The sequence below is a fragment of the Gadus chalcogrammus genome, chromosome 5 (genome assembly GCF_026213295.1).
Source record: "Gadus chalcogrammus isolate NIFS_2021 chromosome 5, NIFS_Gcha_1.0, whole genome shotgun sequence".
Lineage (NCBI taxonomy): Eukaryota > Metazoa > Chordata > Actinopteri > Gadiformes > Gadidae > Gadus > Gadus chalcogrammus.
This window is the reverse complement of record NC_079416.1, coordinates 16,541,294-16,562,547: the sequence shown is the minus strand read 5'-3', so window position 1 is coordinate 16,562,547 and position 21,254 is coordinate 16,541,294. Positions and strand designations below refer to the sequence as shown.

General features: G+C 43.0%; 1 protein-coding gene across 4 annotated transcripts; it reads right to left on the bottom strand.

Annotated features, from left to right (window-relative positions):
• Positions 1-210: 210 nt before the first annotated feature.
• ddhd1a (DDHD domain containing 1a) lies at positions 211-20,118 on the bottom strand. 4 transcript variants are annotated; one of them, XR_008895726.1, is made up of 15 exons: positions 18,749-20,118; positions 17,903-18,079; positions 13,527-13,628; positions 10,950-11,078; positions 10,040-10,187; positions 7,099-7,208; positions 6,650-6,756; positions 6,250-6,512; positions 5,774-5,849; positions 4,959-5,108; positions 4,487-4,551; positions 4,224-4,393; positions 3,826-4,026; positions 2,011-3,490; positions 251-1,976 (listed from the first exon to the last, which is right to left on the bottom strand). XR_008895726.1 is itself a non-coding variant. In XM_056591306.1 (14 exons), exons 1-14 carry the CDS (start codon positions 19,578-19,580, stop codon positions 3,300-3,302), a joined length of 2,706 nt encoding a protein of 901 aa, XP_056447281.1. In that variant the 5' UTR covers positions 19,581-20,118; the 3' UTR covers positions 231-3,299. The 4 variants fall into 4 exon arrangements, 3 of the variants coding, with proteins under 3 accessions (XP_056447282.1, XP_056447281.1, XP_056447280.1); XM_056591306.1 differs by lacking the exon at positions 13,527-13,628 and adding an exon at positions 11,677-11,763 and having other exon boundaries at positions 231-3,490; XM_056591305.1 differs by having other exon boundaries at positions 252-3,490.
• Between the last annotated feature and the right edge of the window lie 1,136 nt (positions 20,119-21,254).

Sequence of the window (21,254 nt, the reverse complement as noted above, 5' to 3'; positions counted from 1 at the left end):
TTGTGGATGTTTTAATATTATCTAAACATGACTACCATCTGCTGGCGAACCTCTACAATCACCATGTATTATTTACGCGCGTCACTTCTGCTGTAACAGGCGCCATCTGTGACCAAGGCTTCTGCAGATGTTTATTAACTGCGTTAAAGCACTCATAGCTTAGGTTGAAACCACAACAGCTTGTGATTTACAATAGAGCCTATTCATGATGTATCAATGCACTTCATCTGCAATGGAGAGGAGTGCACTGGGAAGAATGCAACCCTTTCAGATTAAATAAAAGCCCTATTGTCTATTGTCCAACAGGGAAACCAGGAATCGTCCCCTTTTGTCTTAGATTTCCATCCCAGAATGTCTGGTCCCAGACAAACTTATCGCTGTAGAAGTTACACAAAAACCCATGAATGAAAACTAGGTCATTACTGATCAAATAGAAAGAAGGTAACACGTAGACATGATATGGAAAAAAAAAGTTTAATAAAAGAAATAAATACAATGCTTCTGATGGCAGTTTAAAATAAAACAGGCATTGGTTAGTGCACAGCTCTGGGCAGTGGGGTTGGGGGGGGGTCTCATCCTTTCAAATAATCAGTCATATTTATATTCAACAATAAACTGATAAAATTCCTTGTTCTATAGCCTCATAATGCAGCTGTCCTGGGGAACTACAGACAGCTACATCGGTACAACCGATGCCAAACGATGTAGGAAATAAGACAAACAGCAAAACAAAGAACCCTTCTTCAATGCAATGAGATGCCCTTTCAGCAAAAATAAAATTAGCAGAATCTTCCTACATAAATCCTCAGAATGTTCTAGTTGGCAGAATGTCACGACATGACCGAATGGCATATCAAAAAGCCGGATACATTTGGTGGTGCTTTATAAAAATATAACAGATAATTTAGTAAAAGCTGTTGAGTTGGGCTTGTGGTATTCAGCTCGGCAACTTTAACATGCAGAAGTTGACAGGGGAGTTATTTATCCATGCGTTTTCACTAGAAAAACTTAAGGATGGTGGAGTATTGAGCAAAAAGGACTGCTTCTGTGAAGGAATAAAGGGGAAATTGTCTCCAATCTACGAATGCAGGTTATTAAAATCATTGGCCCTCTGTCAGTGCTTTGTTCCACATACGAGTAAAAGAGCAAGTGAAAAAGACACCCCATCTACCATTAGGCCCACTAAAGCAATTATTCAGACTCCTTAAGTAGGTAATGGGTTTTGTCCAGTTGATGCAAACATATTCGGATCACATCCGATGCGTTTTTCACAAAACGCATCAATGACAAGACGAGTCTGATCTAGATTAGCGTAGACACAACAGGTCCTTAGATTAATTATTTTCATACATAAATACACACACAGGCATGCATGCATCTACTATCCGACACTTTTTGAGTGCTTCACGGCTGAAGAGAACGTATTATAGTGGAGGACCGGTCCACGGTCCTCCACACAGTAGCTTATGCCACCATCAGGTCAGGACTATGACAATCGAGAGATAGGGACATGAAGGCAACTTCATACTGAAGCTGAATAAATTCCAGTAAACACAAAGTTTTACCTCATAGACCCCATCAGAGAATAATGTGAGGTAAGCCCATTACAGATCCAACACATTTCTATACCCTTATAAAGCATTACATTGGAGGTGCATGGAAATAGTTTGGATTATTCCCTCGTCAATCTTAAGGCAAGCTTTATAGAACTCCCTGTTTCAGACAGTTATCAAACTGTCTGAAATTGCACATGGATTTGTCTGTTAAGGCTTTCTAATTTTGTTATTCTGAAGTAATGGTTATCTTTTATGATGTAGGGAATGCTGACAGTTCAAGGTTGGGTCCCATACGAGTCTATGAGAATGGGGTCAGAGTAGCACAGCTTCAAATCATGCCCAATGTTAAAAGTCAAGTGTTACGATTGTATTTTCATGAAGCAGCAGTCAAAATATTTGCATGTTACTAAAAATAAAAACCTGCTATGCGTACATGCAAACCATTTTTTGTAACATAGAGGTTAATATTCACAGCCGATTAAAATGTTGATTTAAAAAATAACTTCCTATTTAGAAAAAATACATGTTTTTCCAGAGGTCTCATGTCAATCATATACCGGTAACTGTAAACACACGTTTGCAGAAAAGGTCTCCTGGTGATCTTATTCTCATCAATAAATACTCTAGACTCAAGCTCTACATAATAAATGCCTTTTCCAATAACTGAAAAGATAATGATTTTCCTAGTTTAATAGCTCACCAAGAGCTATTTGAACTTTGAATAACTGACATTTACATTTGATTCATACATATTCTCTTAAATATTTAATCTTAAACAAAAATAAATGTGCAACCCTAATCAAGGAGTCTCCATCGCTTTAGAGTTTTTGTGTGTGTGCAGTTGTTAAAGCCACAGTAAGGCCTGTTAGTCATAATAAAAAATGACCACAATAAAAGGGACTCATTCATTTGTCATAACGATCTCCATTTCAAAAGGAGATTAATGGTAAGGTTGTACTTCAAGATGTACTACTTTCTCTTGTCGACATCGACAACAAAGAAACAATTGAAATACAGAATGAAACATTGCAAGTCAAGTCAATGGTCCGTCAAGTCAATGGTGCTTAAAAAAAATATTATGTGTTGTACTTGTGGGTTTGCTATTCTGCATTCAATGCTTCAAAACCTAAGAGCAAGGCCAACGATGTTGCTTCAGAAATAAGATACATAAAATGTGACATTTATGGCAGACTTCCTGTAAAAGTGAAATATATTACTTCTTTACACAGACAGTAGAATTGTTCTATGAAATGCGGTCAAACAATATCAATGTTTGACAATAAGAAATGCTGCCATTGTGCGCTTTATGGAAAGTAAAAACACGACCAGTCTTTTTCTTCAAGGAGATGACCGATGGAGAGAAAGTGAGACAGAGACAGACAGACAGACGGACACAGAAACTTTAAGGTGGTGGGACCAACCTTACCAAGCTCCTATTATGTATATGCCATGTTCTCTATACAGGACACAGGGGGGCTACTGGTCATAGTGGCACAAGATTCACCTCCTTAGGGGTTCTCAGTTCAATGGTGTCACCCTTGGGGTGAGAGCGATGCTGTAGCTATTAAATATAGAGCAAACAACGGTTGGTGTGTGTGTTTGAGTGACGTTCTGAACCAGCTCCGGTTAAGGAACACATATGTTAAGACAAGGAACAGGAAGGAAAAGAGACAAACGGGTCGGAGAAATCCTGTGGGTTTGTGTGTGTAGGTCTGTCTGTGTGCATGCACGCGTGTGTGTGTGTTAGTCTTGCTCCAAGTCGTCTTTGGCGGCGGCTGCAGCTGGCGTATCTTTCTGCTTGTATATGAAGGTCAACAGGAAGAGAGCCACATCGTGGGAGATCCAGTAGCCCGTGTGTGAGGTCACCGCTGACCAATAGCGACTCTCCACCAGGCCCTCAGGTAGCTCAAAGTCAATACGGCGTTCCAGCTCCACTGCAACACAACACAACACTGATCTACCTCCTGGTACGCACACTCAATGCACACTTTATGCTTAAGATCCTTTCTTCCACTTCAACAACCGACATGACATTTATTGGTCAAAAGACATTGATACCGAAGCTACAAAAGGCCAATATTGAAATTTTGCTCATCTGACTCCTCATGACATCAACAGGTGCCGTTTTAACATATAAATACCATAAATCGAAAAAATAGAAATGGAATAGAAGATAGTCGATTTTAGAATAGAATAGAAGATAGTAGTTGATATAGATCCAGTATTAATATTGATCTACTGACGCTGAAGTCTTTGGAGGTGAACGTACGTGATGTGTCGGCGACGGCGGGGCCAGACTGGGCCATCGTGGAGAGGCTGTACGCCGATTGGCTGTCGGCTTTCTTTGGCTCCTCCCCTTCTGCGGTGGCTGCCCCTTCCTCCAATCCCAAAGATACAGAGGGCTGGCTGCTGGAGCGAGAGAACCGAGAGAAGAGGATGCCCCCGATGCCCTTGCCTATGCTGGCCGCACCTACGCATACGACAGACGAAGAAAGAGCGCGAGGAAGAGAGATGCATGTGAGATAAAAACTAACAGAAAATTTAAAAAAACACAGCAAATGTATACCTTCGCCATTGACCAATAAGTCAACGTGTAACACGGTACACATGTGGATTGTCAACGACACAGGCTTTACGTGGACCAATGGGAGACTGAGGTGGCCTTACCCAGGATGCCTGCCTTGCCCAGGTTGGTGATGGACTCCCCGTAGTGCCTGCGGATGAGGACGGGGGAGGTGCTGGGGCTTGGAAGGCTCTCACTGTCCGACGTGGGGTCTTTCACCGGTGTGAGGAACGTCGGCCGGATCTCGTCGTAGGGCGTGGGATTGGCGCTGCACCTGATGTGGGAAATCGAAAAAAAGGCGTGACTGTTGGACCGTGGTGTTGCGTTAGGTTGAAGACAAAGGTTGGTAGTGGAGTTGACGTCTCACCAATGAATTTGAACGGGTGCAATGTTGCTGTAATGTTTGAGGATCAGAGGCTCCAGTCTGTAGGCCTGAAAAAGAATGTAAGAAGAGTTACAGGCCAAAACGCACCACAGCAAGCACTCCAACTTCCACATATGTGCTGCATATGTGTCTCACGGCTTGATGTTATATTCGCTGGATATTATAGGCAAGGCAAGGCGACTTTATTCATATTTCATCACTTTTCATACACAAGGCAGACTCAAAGTGCTTCACATATAAACATTGTCATACAATAAAATAAAATAATAGATAAGTAAAGGAAAACATAATTATGCAAAGAAATTAGCAAAAATTGATTAGAGTGTTTTTTCAGGCATTAATTAAAAAAAACCTTGTGTGGTGGGAATATGGGGGATAGAAGATAATTAGTCTGTATGAGTGTTCAAGTTGTAAGGGGGGGGGGGGGGGGGGGGGGTGAGCCAGCGGGACTGACCACGGGGTCGGTGGGGTGGAAGACGTTGAAGAGCCGGCGGCAGATGGAGGTGGGCAGGATGTGGTCCTGCTGGACGCTGGAGCCGGGCCGGATGCCCCTGAGGGCCAGGAACACGGCCAGCGGAGAGCCCATGCAGAAGAAGTTCTCCACCTGGAGGAGACGCCCACACAGCCAAACCCCCGTGTTTAGGAATAACTTAGAAGCACAATTAGCGTTTAACTTTATTATTATCATGCTTCTATTCGGCACTTTACCGTCTTGCACCTCTATTACTGCCTCAAAACACTGAATATTATATTCAGTACAATGTATTTGATTTCTGTCTGTATATGACGTGTTTATTTGTTTTGGTCTTTTGACACTTTTATGTTATGTTACTATATTATGTTGTTATGTTATATATTGTGTGTTACATAATAGCACATTTGAAGTATGAGGGAACGCAATTTCGGTCCTCTATGTATCCTGTTGCACGGTTGGTCTGACAATAAAGTTAACTTGAAATGATATGCCAGGGGGACTGCGCCATCTCTGGTGGAGCCCCGGTTATTGCGAGTCATAGCGTCTGATATGCTTCCAAGTCCATAGCTCATATCCTATTGAGTAAAAGATTTAAGTAGTGTTGGAAACTTCATTTGGAACCCTTTCTGCTAATCTAACAATATCGATTTGATTCAAGTTGTGATGATGTGTGATTGTGGTGGCCCATTCTCCTGTCTTCATTAGCACAAACCCAGACAGTTCTGTACAAATACAATCCGTATTATAAAAATGTTATAAAGACGTTTGTGGTTCTTTTTTACATCATCTTGTACCTTAAATTTGAGCGCTGGAGCTGCTGATGGTTTTGAGGCTTCCAGGCCTCCAAGCCGACCTTCCAGTTCTCGTAACCTGGGGTGAGAAAGAAAAAATAGCACTCAATAACCCTCCTTAAACATAACAGTATACAATATAGTATTAGACTGCTGTTGTGATGTCGCTTGCCAAGTTTATAAAACTGCTCGAGTTGCATCCCGCAACACAATACACAATGAATTAATAGATTAACAATATAATAGATTTGGGAGACTGTGCCACAACGTGGTTTCGATTCAGCTTGGTACAGCCAGTCATGGGGAACCATTTGTAACATGATAGTATCCACTTCCACCTCAGCTTCAAACAACTTAAAAACACATAATACAAAAAATATGCAAAATATCACGTGCCACCTGGGAAGTAAAGCAGCAGTGACCACACCCGCACATCAAACCAGTAAAAACAGAAAGGGCCTCCAAGGCTGGCGTCTCACCTGGTCCTGGTGCTCTGCAGCTGCTCCATCAGGTCCTTCTCCTCGTAGGAGAGCCAGCGCAGGGCCAGCTCCTCCTCCATGGCCTGGTGCTCCTGCAGGCAGAAGCGCACGGGGTCCCAGCCCGTCATGATGTCGAAGGCGATGACGCAGCCCAGCGAGTGGGACACCATGGACACCTTGCCGCCCTTCTCCACAAACTCGGGGTTCCGCGAGCAGAAGAGCGAGTAGAGTCTGTTCAGCTCGTGGGTGAGGCCCTTGGTGATCTGCGCATGAAAAATAAACAGAAATCATGATCGCGTGTGCGTGTGTGTGTGTGTGTGTGTGTGTGTGTGTGTGTGTGTGTGTGTGTGTGTGTGTGTGTGTGTGTGTGTGTGTGTGTGTGTGTGTGTGTCCCAGTCACCTCATCTCGGTACAGTGGGCTGGTGTAGTACATGATGTCCATAGCGCTGCTGTTGAGGAGGTCTCTGAGCCCTCTCACTTTATCTGGTGTGATCGAGTCCACGGTATCTAGAAACAGCACAAGGCAGTCCCTCAGTTCTCTATGCTACTGTCTGACTGTACTCGCCGAGTCATTAGGTCGAGATGAAAACAGAAAACGAACGTGAAACGTATTCTTTAAGTTGCTTTGTTGATATAGTTTATTAACATTCAATTGCTTAACATAAAAAAATGTATGAGCATACATGATATATTATCAATGACTTATAATATATATAATAAGTAATTGTTACAAATATATTACAAAATAAATAGTACCTCATGAGTAATCAAAAAGATTGAGACACGATAGATAGCACATTGGTTTTCACGCACACACACACACACACACACACACACACACACACTCACCGCCATCCAGTGCCAGTTTAGAGCGCCACTCCACAGGAAGGAACTCCACATGCTCTCCGTGGTTCTCTGAGAAATGTTTCTCCTCCATCTTCCTTACCGCCTCTCTCAGCCTACACATACACACAGACACACACCAAGTAGATAAATAAGAGTCATTACATATCAGTATCAACACTTATCATTCATTATGAAGTGCCGATATTTCGGTAGCTCCTCCATTGATAATGTGCTTTCATTAGCCTCGGCTTTACCCGGAGGACACTAAGGAGTCAAACCCCTCTGTTAATCTAAATGTACATGCATGTCAATTTATGTCCAAAGTTCTCATAGGCGCTCAGTAGCCGCGTTTACATGGACACATCTATGCCGCATAGATGTCTATGCGGCATAGAAAATGGTCATGTATACGCCTCATTCGGAATACAATTATCTGTTCGGCATAGATTCTATGCCGAATAGAATAGGTGGTGTAGTCCGTTTTAAATCGCCATGTATACACTTATTCCGCATAGATTGGGGTTTAACTTGGAGCAGCCGCAGTAGTTCACTGAGCTCCGTCGGTACTTTTAAGCACACCGAACTTCACCGCTGTCAAGGAAAGTGGATTTATTGCCTGATTCACGTCTTTGTTATCACTCCGTAAAAGTAGTCCGGTAAGCGTGTCCGGTTGCTAAGCGACGGGACATGGGTGTTTATTAATGAGGTGTCCGCGCGCGTCCGAGATAACTGTAAATGAGTAGGCTACTACTAGTACTTTTGCAGGCTGAACGTTAAAATACTTTTTAACTTAGAGAGATGGCAGCTGCAGTAGAGCGCAATTGGACCTTCGAGGATTCCTGGTCACTAAATTCCCGTAAGACCACTCTCTCCCACCAGTCTTGGCTGCGGACTCGCATCCAAATTCCTCTTGTTTGCGGCGGAGCATAGGGTAAATATAAAGATCTGACGAGAAATTGACGTTGCTGCGCTGTCCTCCTCCTTCTTAATTGAAGGAGCAGGCAGAGAAAAGCTCTCTCCTGCTGTGCTTTCATTAAAATCAAATTTAAAATCCCCGATAGTGATAAGACATCCATTATGTCGCCGCCGGTCCAGAGACGTGTCAGGTGTGCGCGAGAGACATAACGGACACTTTTGTTACTGCCATGTATACAGTACATTCGGAACACATTTTAGGAACAGATCTATGCCGCATAGAAATCTATGCGGCATAGATCTGCCATGTAAACGCGGCTATAGATCTGCCATGTAAACGCGGCTATTGAAATGGGATCCTACTGCAGAGTCAAGGTGAAATCATGCTAGAGAATAAATAGTCAATGCTAACAACATTGGCCATCTACAGCGAAATTAAACGGTCATGGTTTAGAGGGGGAGGAGGGGGGGCTCTATATTAATAGATTAGAAGTGATGGCTATGCTGCTGTAGGTCCAGTATGGGGCAGTGTAGCCTTAAAGAATCTGCAGAGAGAGCTAGCGAGAGAGCGAGAGAGCGAGAGAGATACCGACGTGTGAAAATGGATGGAAAGAATGCCTTTTAAGTGAAACTGGTTGGACTGCATCGACCGGAGGCTAGATAGAGCACTAAATGACGGCTGGCACGTAGACAATGTGCTTAAATGCTATGAATCTGAAGTACAACATACAAAGCCTCTATGCACAGCTAGTAAAAAGCAATTGTTATGAGAGTAACCTTGCAATGTTGGGATACGTTTAGGAAATCTATTCAAGACATTAGTAAGCAAGCAATGGCATACGGACCATTAAGGTTAAAGGCAAAGATAAACATTTTGCTAGAATTATAAGAGGTCTGATCTTTCCTCTTAAGGCCTCTGAGAACGGCGCGGAGACTGTAATCCACAGGGGGTGGGAGCCAGGCTTAGAGGTGAGGTCAGTCTGCCTTGATCTACTTTACCTGCTTAGCCAACCTAAGTTGTGGTCAGAGGAATGCCCTTTGGCTCAGAGCATTGAGACACACATGCCTCTGCTCCCTGCGTTCTCCCACTACTATCTCTGCTGGATCAAAACCAGAGCAGTTGTGCAACTAAAGACAGCCAGATATAGTCCTACTCGTCCAGATATAGTGCGGCTGTAGCTTGTGGACATTCAGATCCTGATGTCGCCATGTTAAGAGCTGTGGTGCATGTGATGTCAGACACTGACTCACTCAACTGTTAATGCAGAAGGAGTCATGCGTCTTTGCTGTTCTCATAGGGTTTAAGATAGTCCTAAACCTTTGCTATAAACGTAGTTACCATTTTCCATTTTGTTAGCTTTCACGCCCATCAGGGCCTCTTGCTTCTTGCAAAACAAATTGGCGTCTGTGATGCACAGGAGCTCAGACACCTCCCATGCGATGGGATGTACACGTCATCTCCTCTGCAAAATTTGTTTGCACAAAAAGCAGTGCTCTACATGGCATGAAATGTAGAGCGTCTCTCCGGAAAGCGTTTCAGCCCCTGCTTACTACAGCAGTAGCTTGGTGGACTTCCAATGGCAAAAGAATACTCAAGTTATACCTGTCTAGCATTGTTTATAGCAGGGATCACAGTTGTGAAAAAGACAGAAGAAGGCGAGTTATGTAGATAGTAAGGGTAAGAGAGCTGCAGGGTGTTCAGATAAAATGTCAAAAGGAGAGACGGTTGACCTGATTGACGTCATGTAAATCGCAGGTGTGAATCTGAGGGATACCAGCTCATTCCTCATTCCTGTTGCTTTGCCGTAACAAAATTCCTGCAATGTTTATCAGTCAAATTGGCCGTGTTGAAGCCATCGTTCATATGATACGGCTTCAGTATGAGCGGGACAGACCATGTAGGGGAATAGGGCAGGTTGCTCAAAAGATGCCTACGGGTTAGGCTACAGACACTCTGGATGGAAACCAGAAACCTTCGGCGGGGAACAGACCACCCTGAGCCACTACACCGTCCGATTCTCCCACTTACATTCCAGTGTTCTTGATGATGCGGCCCTGGTCCATCTTCTGCCCGATGCCGTGGACAACAAAGACCACGTGAGTGGTCTGGGGCGGCCGGTCTTCAAGGGAGGCCTCCTCCACGTAGCCGCGATGCAGCCGCGTCCCACTGCTAGAGGCTGGGGACAAACACTGCGAGGTCAGCAGAGGAATTTTGAGGGCACACACTGTGTGTGGTTTATTTCAATTGAATTATTGTAGTTTCACCAGCGACTGATAAACGACACGCATTGTTGAGCTTTTTGTATGTAGCATTAAATATATTGAAGACAGATTATGAGTGTCTGAGTGACATGCTCTGCTGGGATCAAACGGGTCAGTAGGTTCGGACAAAGCCTCCTGCTGCGAGTGTGGCCAGTTGCAGTGTGTTGTGCAACAGCTGTACTGTAGCTAGCAGCCTGTACGTGTGTGTGTGTGTACGTACGTACGTGCGTGCGTGCGTGCGTGCGTGCGTGCGTGCGTGCGTGCGTTTGTGTTTTAGATTCTCCGCTTCATTCCGGTCATGTGCTACATGCTAGAGTGGTGGGAGCCAATGGGATCGCTGCCTGGACACCACTAAGGAGATTTGCCTCCTTAGTGGGGGGGGGGGTGTCTCTCTAAATCTGAGAAGGAGAGGGACAGGAATGTGCTACAGGACTGGAGGGTTGGAGATAACAGTAATGCAGATTCATTCATATCATAGAATCCAACCTGGGCTCTAACACAAATTGTGATGGGTTAAATTGTTTCTGGCTGATTGCTCAAAAAACCACAGATGAATGGGTTGTTTTTCAGTAGGCTAATCTAATAAAAAAAACTGGATTATACTGCAACAACAATCAACTTCTTTCAACCCAAGAAATTCCCCAGTAGGTGAGGAAAAGCGTAGGCAGAATTCTGACCTTTGGAGAAGCCCAGCTTCTGTGTAACAGAGCGTGCAATTTTGGAGGTGGTGGCATCACTGTAGAGGTAGACCTCATCCACGCTGTGCCAGTCCACGTGGGTGCGACTCAGCTTCAAACTGTGGACGGCTGCAATGTTCCGGCCAAATGGGGACGAACACACACAAGGGGAAATAAAAAGGGAGAGCAAGGTATTGGTGTACAATGACAATGATTATAAAAAAAAGAAACAGGAGTTTTCAGAGGGAACCAAAATAACAGGAGTATGTGAGGATCGGAGGTTTCACATGAAAGGATGGTAGAGAATAGAGACAAGAGGATAGAAAACACAGCCACAGTTAAGAGCTCAACAGTAGTACAACACCACCCTAAAAATAAAAAAAGTAGAGGAAAACAACATCAAGTCCAAGAGCACGATCAAATAGTCTAGCAGGGCATTGATCTGCAGCATCATGGGGAAGCACACCACGTCAGCACACCATATTTCTGCCTACTTCAGCTCTTTCTTGCTCATAGTGCAGTGTCATTTTGTCTGCACGGCGGTAGCCATATTTCCTTGTCTCTTGGACAGGCTAATTTCAATTGTCGACACGGTGACTAGAGCAAGTAAGAGCAGAGATATGGCTAAGAGGAGACCCATTGTTTTACATCTTGATGGAAGGAACATGAAAGTGTTTGATTTAAAAAAATAAAGACTGAGGAACGAGCCCTTGTGACATGTCCTTACAATCCCCTTTAGGTGTGCCGCTCAGCCAAGGAGCACTGAGAAGGGTGAGTGCAACACTGACATCGGGCCAAGGTCCAATCATAAGTCCTGTTGGAATCAAACGGAATGTTCCAGATTACCTTGTGGATAACTAACCAGTTTGAATATTAGATTGGTGAAGATCCAACATGTTTTTGTGGCCCGCCACGAGGGTACCTTCTTACTGCAATGTTGCTCAAAAAAGACAAAACAAGTCAGAGATTGAGTCAGCGTGAGGCCTTTAAACACCTTTTAAGGGGATGAGTCCGACTCAGTTAAAAGTGGCGTCCATTCCTCTGCTACTTGATTATTTGGGCCTATGAGAGGTTGGAGGCCGTAATCAGTGCCTCCCTGTTTGGACCGGAGAGAAAAACAATTGACATGGGAGTCATGGAGCCAAAGGGTTGAGCTTTACATGTCGTGTTTTGACAGGATAACAGGATGTCTTTGTCCAAGAGCACCAATAATAATCAAGCCATCTAAATTATAGATGTGGACCTGATGGGGTAGGTAGACTGTAATGTAGCAGGCAAGAGTGACGTGATGCTAAAGAGGATGTGGTAGGAAGGCTGATTTAAATGTTTATGAAGGTTCTCCGACAGTCACACCTTGGAAAGCTTATAAAGTACTAGGAGAATCCTAGAGTACTAGGATTCTAACACTAATCCCTCACAGCAATGGAAGGATAGGTACAACATATGGGAAAGAGATGGAAAGCGAACAGCATAAGACGGGAAGAAGGAATTGGTTTCTGATCTACAGAAGGAGTCAGAGAAGAAAAGAATGTGCCTTGATTTGTTCCTACTCGAGTGGCGTAAGAACAAATGAGGAGCAAAGCTGCTATCTGGCAACAGGGGAGTAACTCTGACTACCGTTATGATAATGAGTTGAGTGCTTACAGTTCAAGCAACCGCTTCAGTGGCAACAGCCTGCATTTAATTTGTCTTCACTTTATCTGGCCAAGCCATAGAAAGGCTCAGCTACACTATAAATACACATTTCATTGAGACTTAACACAGGGGGCTCTATGTTAGTGACGTTGTGGCAAGTCTATCCAAGTCGATGCATCAGCAGCATGGAAACTAGCTTTTTGGTCAATGTCCGCGCCTGGATTTTCTACAGTAATGCTAGGCCAGAACTTAGTGAAACTGAGCAGTTTAGTTGAGGTTCAATGCACCCACAACTAGGGCAGTTCTGGAACTCAAAGAAGCCAGCAGTACACAGCGGTGCATTATGGCCCTCAATGGCTCCTCTGTTTAGTGACCTGAGCCTAGCCATCCTCCACAGAAAGCTTTGTTCAGAGCCCTCAGAGCCAGAGTGAGGGGGTAGTTCATTAATGACTGTGGCTGTGTGTTAGGAGATAGGAGTGAGGAGAAAATAGCGAGTCAGGGACGAGAGAGGGCAGAAGAGCTTAAACAGACACCGCACATGGTGGCCTTATGGTAACAGGGTGCTTGAGATCTGATCCATCTTTGGTATGGGGTTAATTTAAATTTCAAATGAAAGAATGACTGTACAATCTGAGTATTTATCTTCACTTTCCCTATCCTTCCACTTCAGCTAGAGTACAAAACACTACTGGTTTCCACAAAAAGATAGTAGCAGCACCTAACTCTGGGTCACAGCAGAGTCAGAGGTACTTGCATGAGGGCTAGGTACAGGCTCACAAGGGGAGGTGGGATAGGTGTTGAATGTGTTGTCGTCATAGAAATACACCTCAGATTGAAGGGGAAAGGTACGTCAAAAGATGCTAGAAACTACAGGGGAGAGAACGGGCATAGGCTTTGAGCACTAATGTAGAGGAAAAATAATAAATTTGGGTTTTACCGTACCTTGGCAGCGTTTGCGTTTGTGACATGTGGTTTTAGCACAGGTCTGATATCCGCTCCATTTGAACAGAAAGGGGAGGTAGAAGGGGGGCAGGTGGGAAAGAACTAACAACCAAGAGAAAGTGATTAATATGCCCGGCCTTGGGGTAATCACACAGACTACCAGTACTGTCATCACTTTTGGACAAGGGCATCAGTCAAGTCGGGACGCTATCAGATGGGGACCTCTTTGGATGGTAGCAGATGCTGCCAGCTAGGGCAGTACATCATGGCCTTTTATATCCAATTCCACTTGGCAAGGAATAAGCAAAAAAAGGCTGAGGTCAAATATATAGGGGAACCCGATATGGGACTTTACTTGAAAGATGCCAGAGATGACTGATGATGGGGTCAACATTACACAAAAAAAACATGACAGATGCCGTTGCCTTAAGATTGTGACGATTTCCGAAGGAATTTTGATTTGATTCTACTTACCGTAACACACTGAGGCTTGTGATCAAATATTCTAAATCAAAGTACAATAAAGTATACATCCTCAGCAAGGCATGATTTTGCATGGCTGCAAATGATCACAAACATGACTATCGGACAGTGACAGAATAATATCATGGTATAACGTTTTTGGGAGTCTCTGTATCCTTATCAACAGATACATGGAAGAGTATTATGCATTGGCAAAAGCATTTATGTAGCAAAAAGACCAAAGTTGATGAAATCAACAGAAAACAACTAAAATGAGTGGTGTATGTAACAGTGTAATAATGGTTTTAATATTTTCACAAAAACTAACTACAACTATGTTGAACTAGCCACTCAACACCAAACTGTCAACATATTAGTAAGTCAGAGAGGAAAATGGCATTAAAACAAAAGAGCACAAAACTTAATACAAATAATTGTGTGAATGGAAATGATTAAGGTTCACGTGGTTGGATGTACTATTATTAAAGTAAAGTCAGCACTTCTTGTTATATATATTTAGTTAATATATTATAGTACAGTACAATATATTGATAGTATATATTTCTCGTTAAAAAAAATTAGGATCTACTTGAATGCCTCAGAGTTTTAGTTGACGAGTTGGTTACTGCTGCGCATAAGCACATGTAATCAGACAACAGCTAACCTTTGAAATTGCCTTCTTTTTTTTTTTTCATCCTAATGGCGGAAACTGACTTACCCCCATGCCCTAAAATCACCCATTTTCCCTTCACCAGCACTTTTCTTAGACTTTCTGGTATGGTGGCAGTGTTGGGTGTTAATCAAATTGTTCACCAACTTGTACACCAAAACCTTGGCTACAGGCCTGTTGCCAAGATAATTGTTTGATTATGTTGCAAGAACAAAATACTAGTACCATTACCGTATAAAACAGGCCACAGAAAAAAGAAAGGGCAAAATTAGAAAAAGAAGCATTTAGCATAAGGTTTAACGTAAATCAGAAGAAAATATGCCAGTCTTTAACAGACAAATTGATAGTGCAAATCCAAGGCTTGACATGGTGGAACCTCTGGCTCTGACTTGCAAATGCCAGCGGCCTCTTAGTCAGGCAAATTAATAATGCTCAGGGAGAGGAGAGCTGAGGTCACTAGCGGCGTACTAAAAGCTTCGATAACAATGAGGTTCATCTGTGCAGGACAACAGAGGAATCCATCCACAAACCATTCCCTACATTAGCTTGAAGTAGGTGAATTAGAGGGATAAAATCAATGCACTATTATCTGTTTTACTAATGACCTACTTAAAATACTAGTACGACTGCTTTTCAAATTAGGTAAACCATGGCCTTGTCAAAGCATCACCTTTCACAATTCTTTGAACCCCAACAAGCAGTCTCAAAGCCAATGGTTAGCAGCACAACATAACAAGAATGATGACCTAAATTAACCTAACCTTGAGCTTATGTTTGCAGCTAGCTGCTGTGGACATCAGTCAGAAAATGAAGTACTGGACGGACATCCGCATGTCACTGGTTTGACTTATTTTTCATTTGTCTCTTTTATGTCCCATGTGTTGATGGATGACATACTGTGCCCATTCTGTTAGGCACGATATTTTTTGAATGGCCCCATAACTCAGTCAGGTGCAGTTCCAGGTCTACACAGGCAAATCCATGCTGCAATTGAAATGAGAATGTAGATATTCCTAAACCATATTTGAATGTGTGCTTCAACCTACCAAAAATAACAGCTTGTGAAACCGTTTCCTACAATATCTCAGTTATTCATGAGAAACTAGTGTATCCACCCAATAATCACTTGACCAAGTTTTCTCGGCTAGTTTCAATTCCTTTTCAGCACCACACCAACACCGGCGAACCAAAGAAAACATTTGTCATCATGAGGTTATGTGAAAAGAGAAAAACTCACTTCCTCAATTCCATCTCTATGAATCTGTGATTAGTCGCTGTGGGTGTTTTCATAGCTTCAGTTGCAGAGATATGTTTTGGTGGTTTACCATCTGGGACGAGCATTACGATTATTACTCCGAAAAGTGCCCTCAAATTTCACAGGCTGGTGTCACAAGCTAGCCATGAAGAGCCGAAAGTGTCATTGTTGGAGACATACCAACAATATAATCTCATCCCCAACAGAGAAATAGTTATAAAAATGTATGCAGTTCTAAAAAAAACATCTATTTTTGATTATTCAGCAGAGGTAATTTGCGGAAATGATCCAATATTATATCATATCTTTGCAGCACATAGTATGACAGCACGTCTTCCCAGCAATCACAACAGAATATTAGTTTTGAAAGCCTGAATAATTAATCTTCCTCTCAAAGGACAAGGCTTGATGCTACCAACCAGCTGCAGAGGTAAGGCAGCAGGGAAAGCCCATAACATAAGCTTCCATCATCCCCATTAAAGTTTGCAATGTCAAGGTAGATGTTCGCACCACATAGAGCTCAGCTGTAATCGTATCAAAGAGAACTTAACATGTCAAAAACAGAAGTGAATGGAGGAACAATGACTTGAGCTTGACGGTGAGCAATTCCCTCACTGAATAATGGCTTTGTTAAAAAGGTTGCTAATGTATCCATCGAGCGCTAGGGTCATCCGGGGGATTAATGTACAGGCCGACGGAGTCAAGTTACTTGGATATTGTTCTCCTAATGGCTGCGAGAAGCGTTTTGTAAAGAGACTATCAACTGTTATATTTCTACCACTGGTGAACACTGGGTCTTAAGTGGCTGACAGCATCTTACAATATACACAACCTTAAATTCATGCCTCATTAGAGGCAATATATCAAAAGTGTATGCATGTTTGGGCGTCATGCATAAGTGACCTCTATACCTCTCCATCCAGATCATGTGCCTAGAGTGAGGGATGTTTCTTTGCCCAAGGCAAAAAGCTATGGAGTACATACAAGACAAAAGGCCCACAGAGGCCATGAATGGCTAACCTAGTCAATCAAACCTCCAGTGCACTGGCCTGCTGATTGCTTTATTTATGAGGCCCAGTAGCATCTGAGAAGGGGTGGAAGAACGTCCACACAGGTCTGCTGTACTGCAATGTACTTTGCAGCAGATGGGTCGATGCCAAAAATAGGCTTATGGTTTATTAATAAATGGAGCATAGATCGGCTAAGGTTAGGAGTTTTTATTTGAGTGGTAAAATTGTATGTGTGAATTAAGTGAAAAAGTGGCTAGCCTAATGCATAAGTGGCTATTTAAATAGGAGTGAATTTCAATGTGTGTACTGCAGTATACAGTACATAAAGATCAATCCGGAATATTCAAATATATCACCCACACAAACATTTCCCTAATCTTTTAATAAAGCTTTATCCCTGCCTGCATTTTTCATTAATTCAACAAAGCAGAGATGGAGAGAACAAAAACACTGGGTAAGGTGGTTATGGCTGCATCAGCATTTGAGATTAGGCTTGCGTCACAAAATGTTGGCGCACATGCACTCACGGAACGCATACACCTGCTCCAATCACTCCCCTTCCTAAGAGCAGCAGGCATAGCTGCCACATATTGTTCCTAAATCACAATTGCGTCATAAGACAAGCTGTACAATAGACCTGAAGGGGAATGGCTAGCAACTTCTAAAATAGCATCGCTAAATTGACCTGTATGGCTCTGTCCCTGATACAAACTATTTAAATGATGCATTGTTTACACCAAAATCTTGACAACAAACAAGTTGATATTTTGATTATTAGTTTCTTAATATTGAGTTAGTTAGACCAAGCTCAAAGTTTGTCTGTTTTAAAGATTTGCTGTAGATTTGTTTGAGGTGCAGGTCATCACAGACAACAAATGTAATTGTATCAAGTTCCAAGTTATATTATGTTCTGTTAATCAGTCATCATTGTGCACTTGATTCTGTATACAACTCTACCCCAGCATTCCCTGAAACTCACCATCTTTGCTGTCGACGGTCCTTGCCACTACGTCTGACTCAAAGTTGTCCTGCATTTGTTGACCTCGGAAACGAGTCAGGTGCTCCTGCTCGATAAGGTCACTCTCCTCCTCCTCCAACGGGAGCCAGGTACCGTCGATGAACCACTGGGCCCGCATCACAGGGATGCGGTCCTGCTCTTTATGTCGTGAAAACAAAGCGAGGAGTGCAGGAGATTATTACGGGATACCTGGACACCTCGAGGGTGTTTGACACAGGCCACCTTTTTTTCATTCATCTTGCCTGACATAATTAACAAATCCTTTGGCGGTGGTCCATATATTAATTAAAGATGAATTCATAAGGGACTCTCGTTTTAAATAAAGGCCAGGTTACAACAACGCTTATGAGGGGTATGGAGTAAAGAGTTGAAAGGCAAAACCATACAGGACTTTTTTTTTATATACTGATGAACTAAATTGATTGTATTTTGAGAAAGAGTTATGTAATCGTACAACTGTCCAAAGACTGGCCTGCTTAGAAGCTGAGTGTAATTAGACAAAAAGCCTCATATCAACTTCTACAGAGTTCCAAAATCTGCCTGAAGATTGGGGCGGCCAATATGTCTCATGTTGTTACATTGGCAAGACATCCGCCACTAAACAATGAAGTATCCTTCACAGGGAGGTCAGGTTTTCAAGGCCTCTATGGTAACCAATCAAACCGACTGGTGGTAACTTCACCACGATTAATTAATTAACAGCACAACTATCACCTAGCTAAGAAGATGAGTCCCTGAAAAGATGGAATGATAAAAAAGGTTTGAAAACAAACTGCTTATTAGATGTAGAAATCATATTGTACATACGATTCCAGTAAACAGGATAACATTCTCGTTCTTTGGCGTCCACCTCGTACAGCCCTCCCCGGACACACACATGTTCAACTTGACACTTGATGTCGTCAGGGTCCCTCGCGTCTGAGGACCCGGCAGGTGAATCGAGCAATCCCCGGTCCACCTGCACACTGCTGGGTCTATTATCAACATAAACCGGCCCACTCAAGCCCATTCCTTCCAAACCATTCGGCTGCGCTCCCTCACCTCCACTCGACGGACAGTTCTCGTTTCCGTTGTGTTTTGAGTTAACAGTGTTCAGCTCGCAGGATTTACGAAACGAAAGTTCTATTTTGAGCGAGTCGTGTCCGACGAAAGGTTTCCACGTTTTCTTGTCTTCTTTATAAAACCACCTCACTTCCTCGGGTCCAAGTTCATCCACTACCTCATTATAGCGCTGTCTTGAACTGTTGGACCGGGTCCTTTTTCGACTCCCATACATTGGACCCTCGTTTGCGACGTCAGTGTCATTGTAATCCAACGAATTCGTATGAAAATAAGACGAAGCTGAACCCCGACTAGGGAATTCTGCAGGGAAAGCACTACTGAGGCCTAACAAACCACCCGGAGTGGAGAGAGGCCGACCGTGTGGACGGGGCAGGTGTCCATCCAGCCCCGATTGGACAGAGGGCATTGAAGATTGTGTCGCTTCACCCATTGTCTTGTCATAAAAACACATATACACATCATCATCCCATTCGTCGTTATGGTTGCAGTTTACATCGGCTAATCTAACTCTATTATCGGCGCTCAAGGCAGAGCTTAACGAGGAGGACGTCTTGTTTGGAATATTAAAACTATTCATAACTATTCGAGAAAAAAAAATGGAACTATGCTTCTCGGTTACGGCGACCGTGAAACGGATTCTTGCTCAATTCTGAAAATAATAATTACGAATTGTCGAGCTTGGTTAGCAGTAGTACGGAACCCGAATTCAAACTAGTTTCCAATCTCCTGTCAACGGAACGAGTAGTTAGCCGCTAGCTACCTAGCTACTGGATCTTGTTTAGAGTTGAGACTGCACTCGTTAACCGCAGGCTAGCTAAGGAATTACAATGAAACCAGGAAACCCTGTCCTTCTTGGGCCTTTTCATCTGAAATGCCAGTGTCCAGACTCTTCCCAAGTCAGAAGATGAACAGAGACGAGCTTTACAGGAGCTTGGTATGCAAAGCTGTAGTGACCATGGTCCCTCTCTTCTTCCTGTCGGTGGAATCTCAGGTCCTCCCAGTTTGTAAATAACTCACCGGCTTGCTATTGAAACGCAGGAACGAGCATCACTTGACAGCTGACGCAGAGATCACAAGATCCCTACGGGGACGCGCACGTAGAAATGTCTCGAACACAATGGAAACCTTTTTTTTTTTTTTTATGTTCCGCCTTTCAAATTGTACTTGTCCTTTTGGCCAATAGATGGCGACCCCGACCTACATTTCAATATTTTATCTGTTTATATTTGTTTTTTTTCTATAGTTTTTTAAATTAAACTACATTTGACCAATCCTTCATAATTATTTTTAATTCGTTTAATTTTGAGACTGCTTTGGCGATGTCAATGTTATAGAATGGCAAGGAAACGGGTATATCGCTGTATATGCTCTATGGTTGTGGTTATACTTGGATTGTACCACAAGATGACGCACCACTCCATTAGATAAATCATCAAGCACCAGGGTTCAAGCAAAGGCCCTGTTTCACAACAAATCAACAAAATCAATTTATACACTGTTCAAACGATAGGCGAAACTATATTGTACATCTCAACATGAGAATAATACTGTGAATAACACAATAAATACATAATATATTGTGTAGCCTATTTGTCATTGATTGATTGATCGTTTTTATATTTCACTACACATGACCGTCTGTTTGGTCAAATTGGGTCCACTTGCTAATCAACTTAATACTTTTAAGTATTCGTTTTCCAAGTAAATATTGGTAATCACACTCAAATTCGCAATCTACGTGTTTAAATTCTTGTTAATGTTCGTAGGCCTACGTATGCTTGGGTTTGATAATTTGCATGTGTGCGTGGATGTGTCGTGCTGTCTGTTTGCAGGTGCGTATGTTTGCATAATGAGTGTTTTGTGTTGTGTTATTTGTGTGCGTACTTCTGGTCCAGGTGATCCTGGCTGGGGCACCGGTGTGGTTTGTGTGGAGGGAAAACGACGGAGGGATACGGGGTAAGGAGGCCTATGGGTTGTTGGTGGGGGAGGGGGGGGGGCAAGAGAGGCCATTGCAGCTGTATTTGGAATAAACAGACATTACCCTGCTGTGCTCTAATTTACCACCGAGTGGGAATAAAACTGTAAAACAAAGTCCAGCCCATTTTCAATCCACTTTTCCAAGGGCACGGACATCGCTATAAAACAAATGGACAATGATTGTTATTAAAGTGGGACACACATTCTTCACCTACAAACAGAATGCACAACCGATTACGGATCGTTGTGTTGCACTTTCCAGGCACAGTTTGAT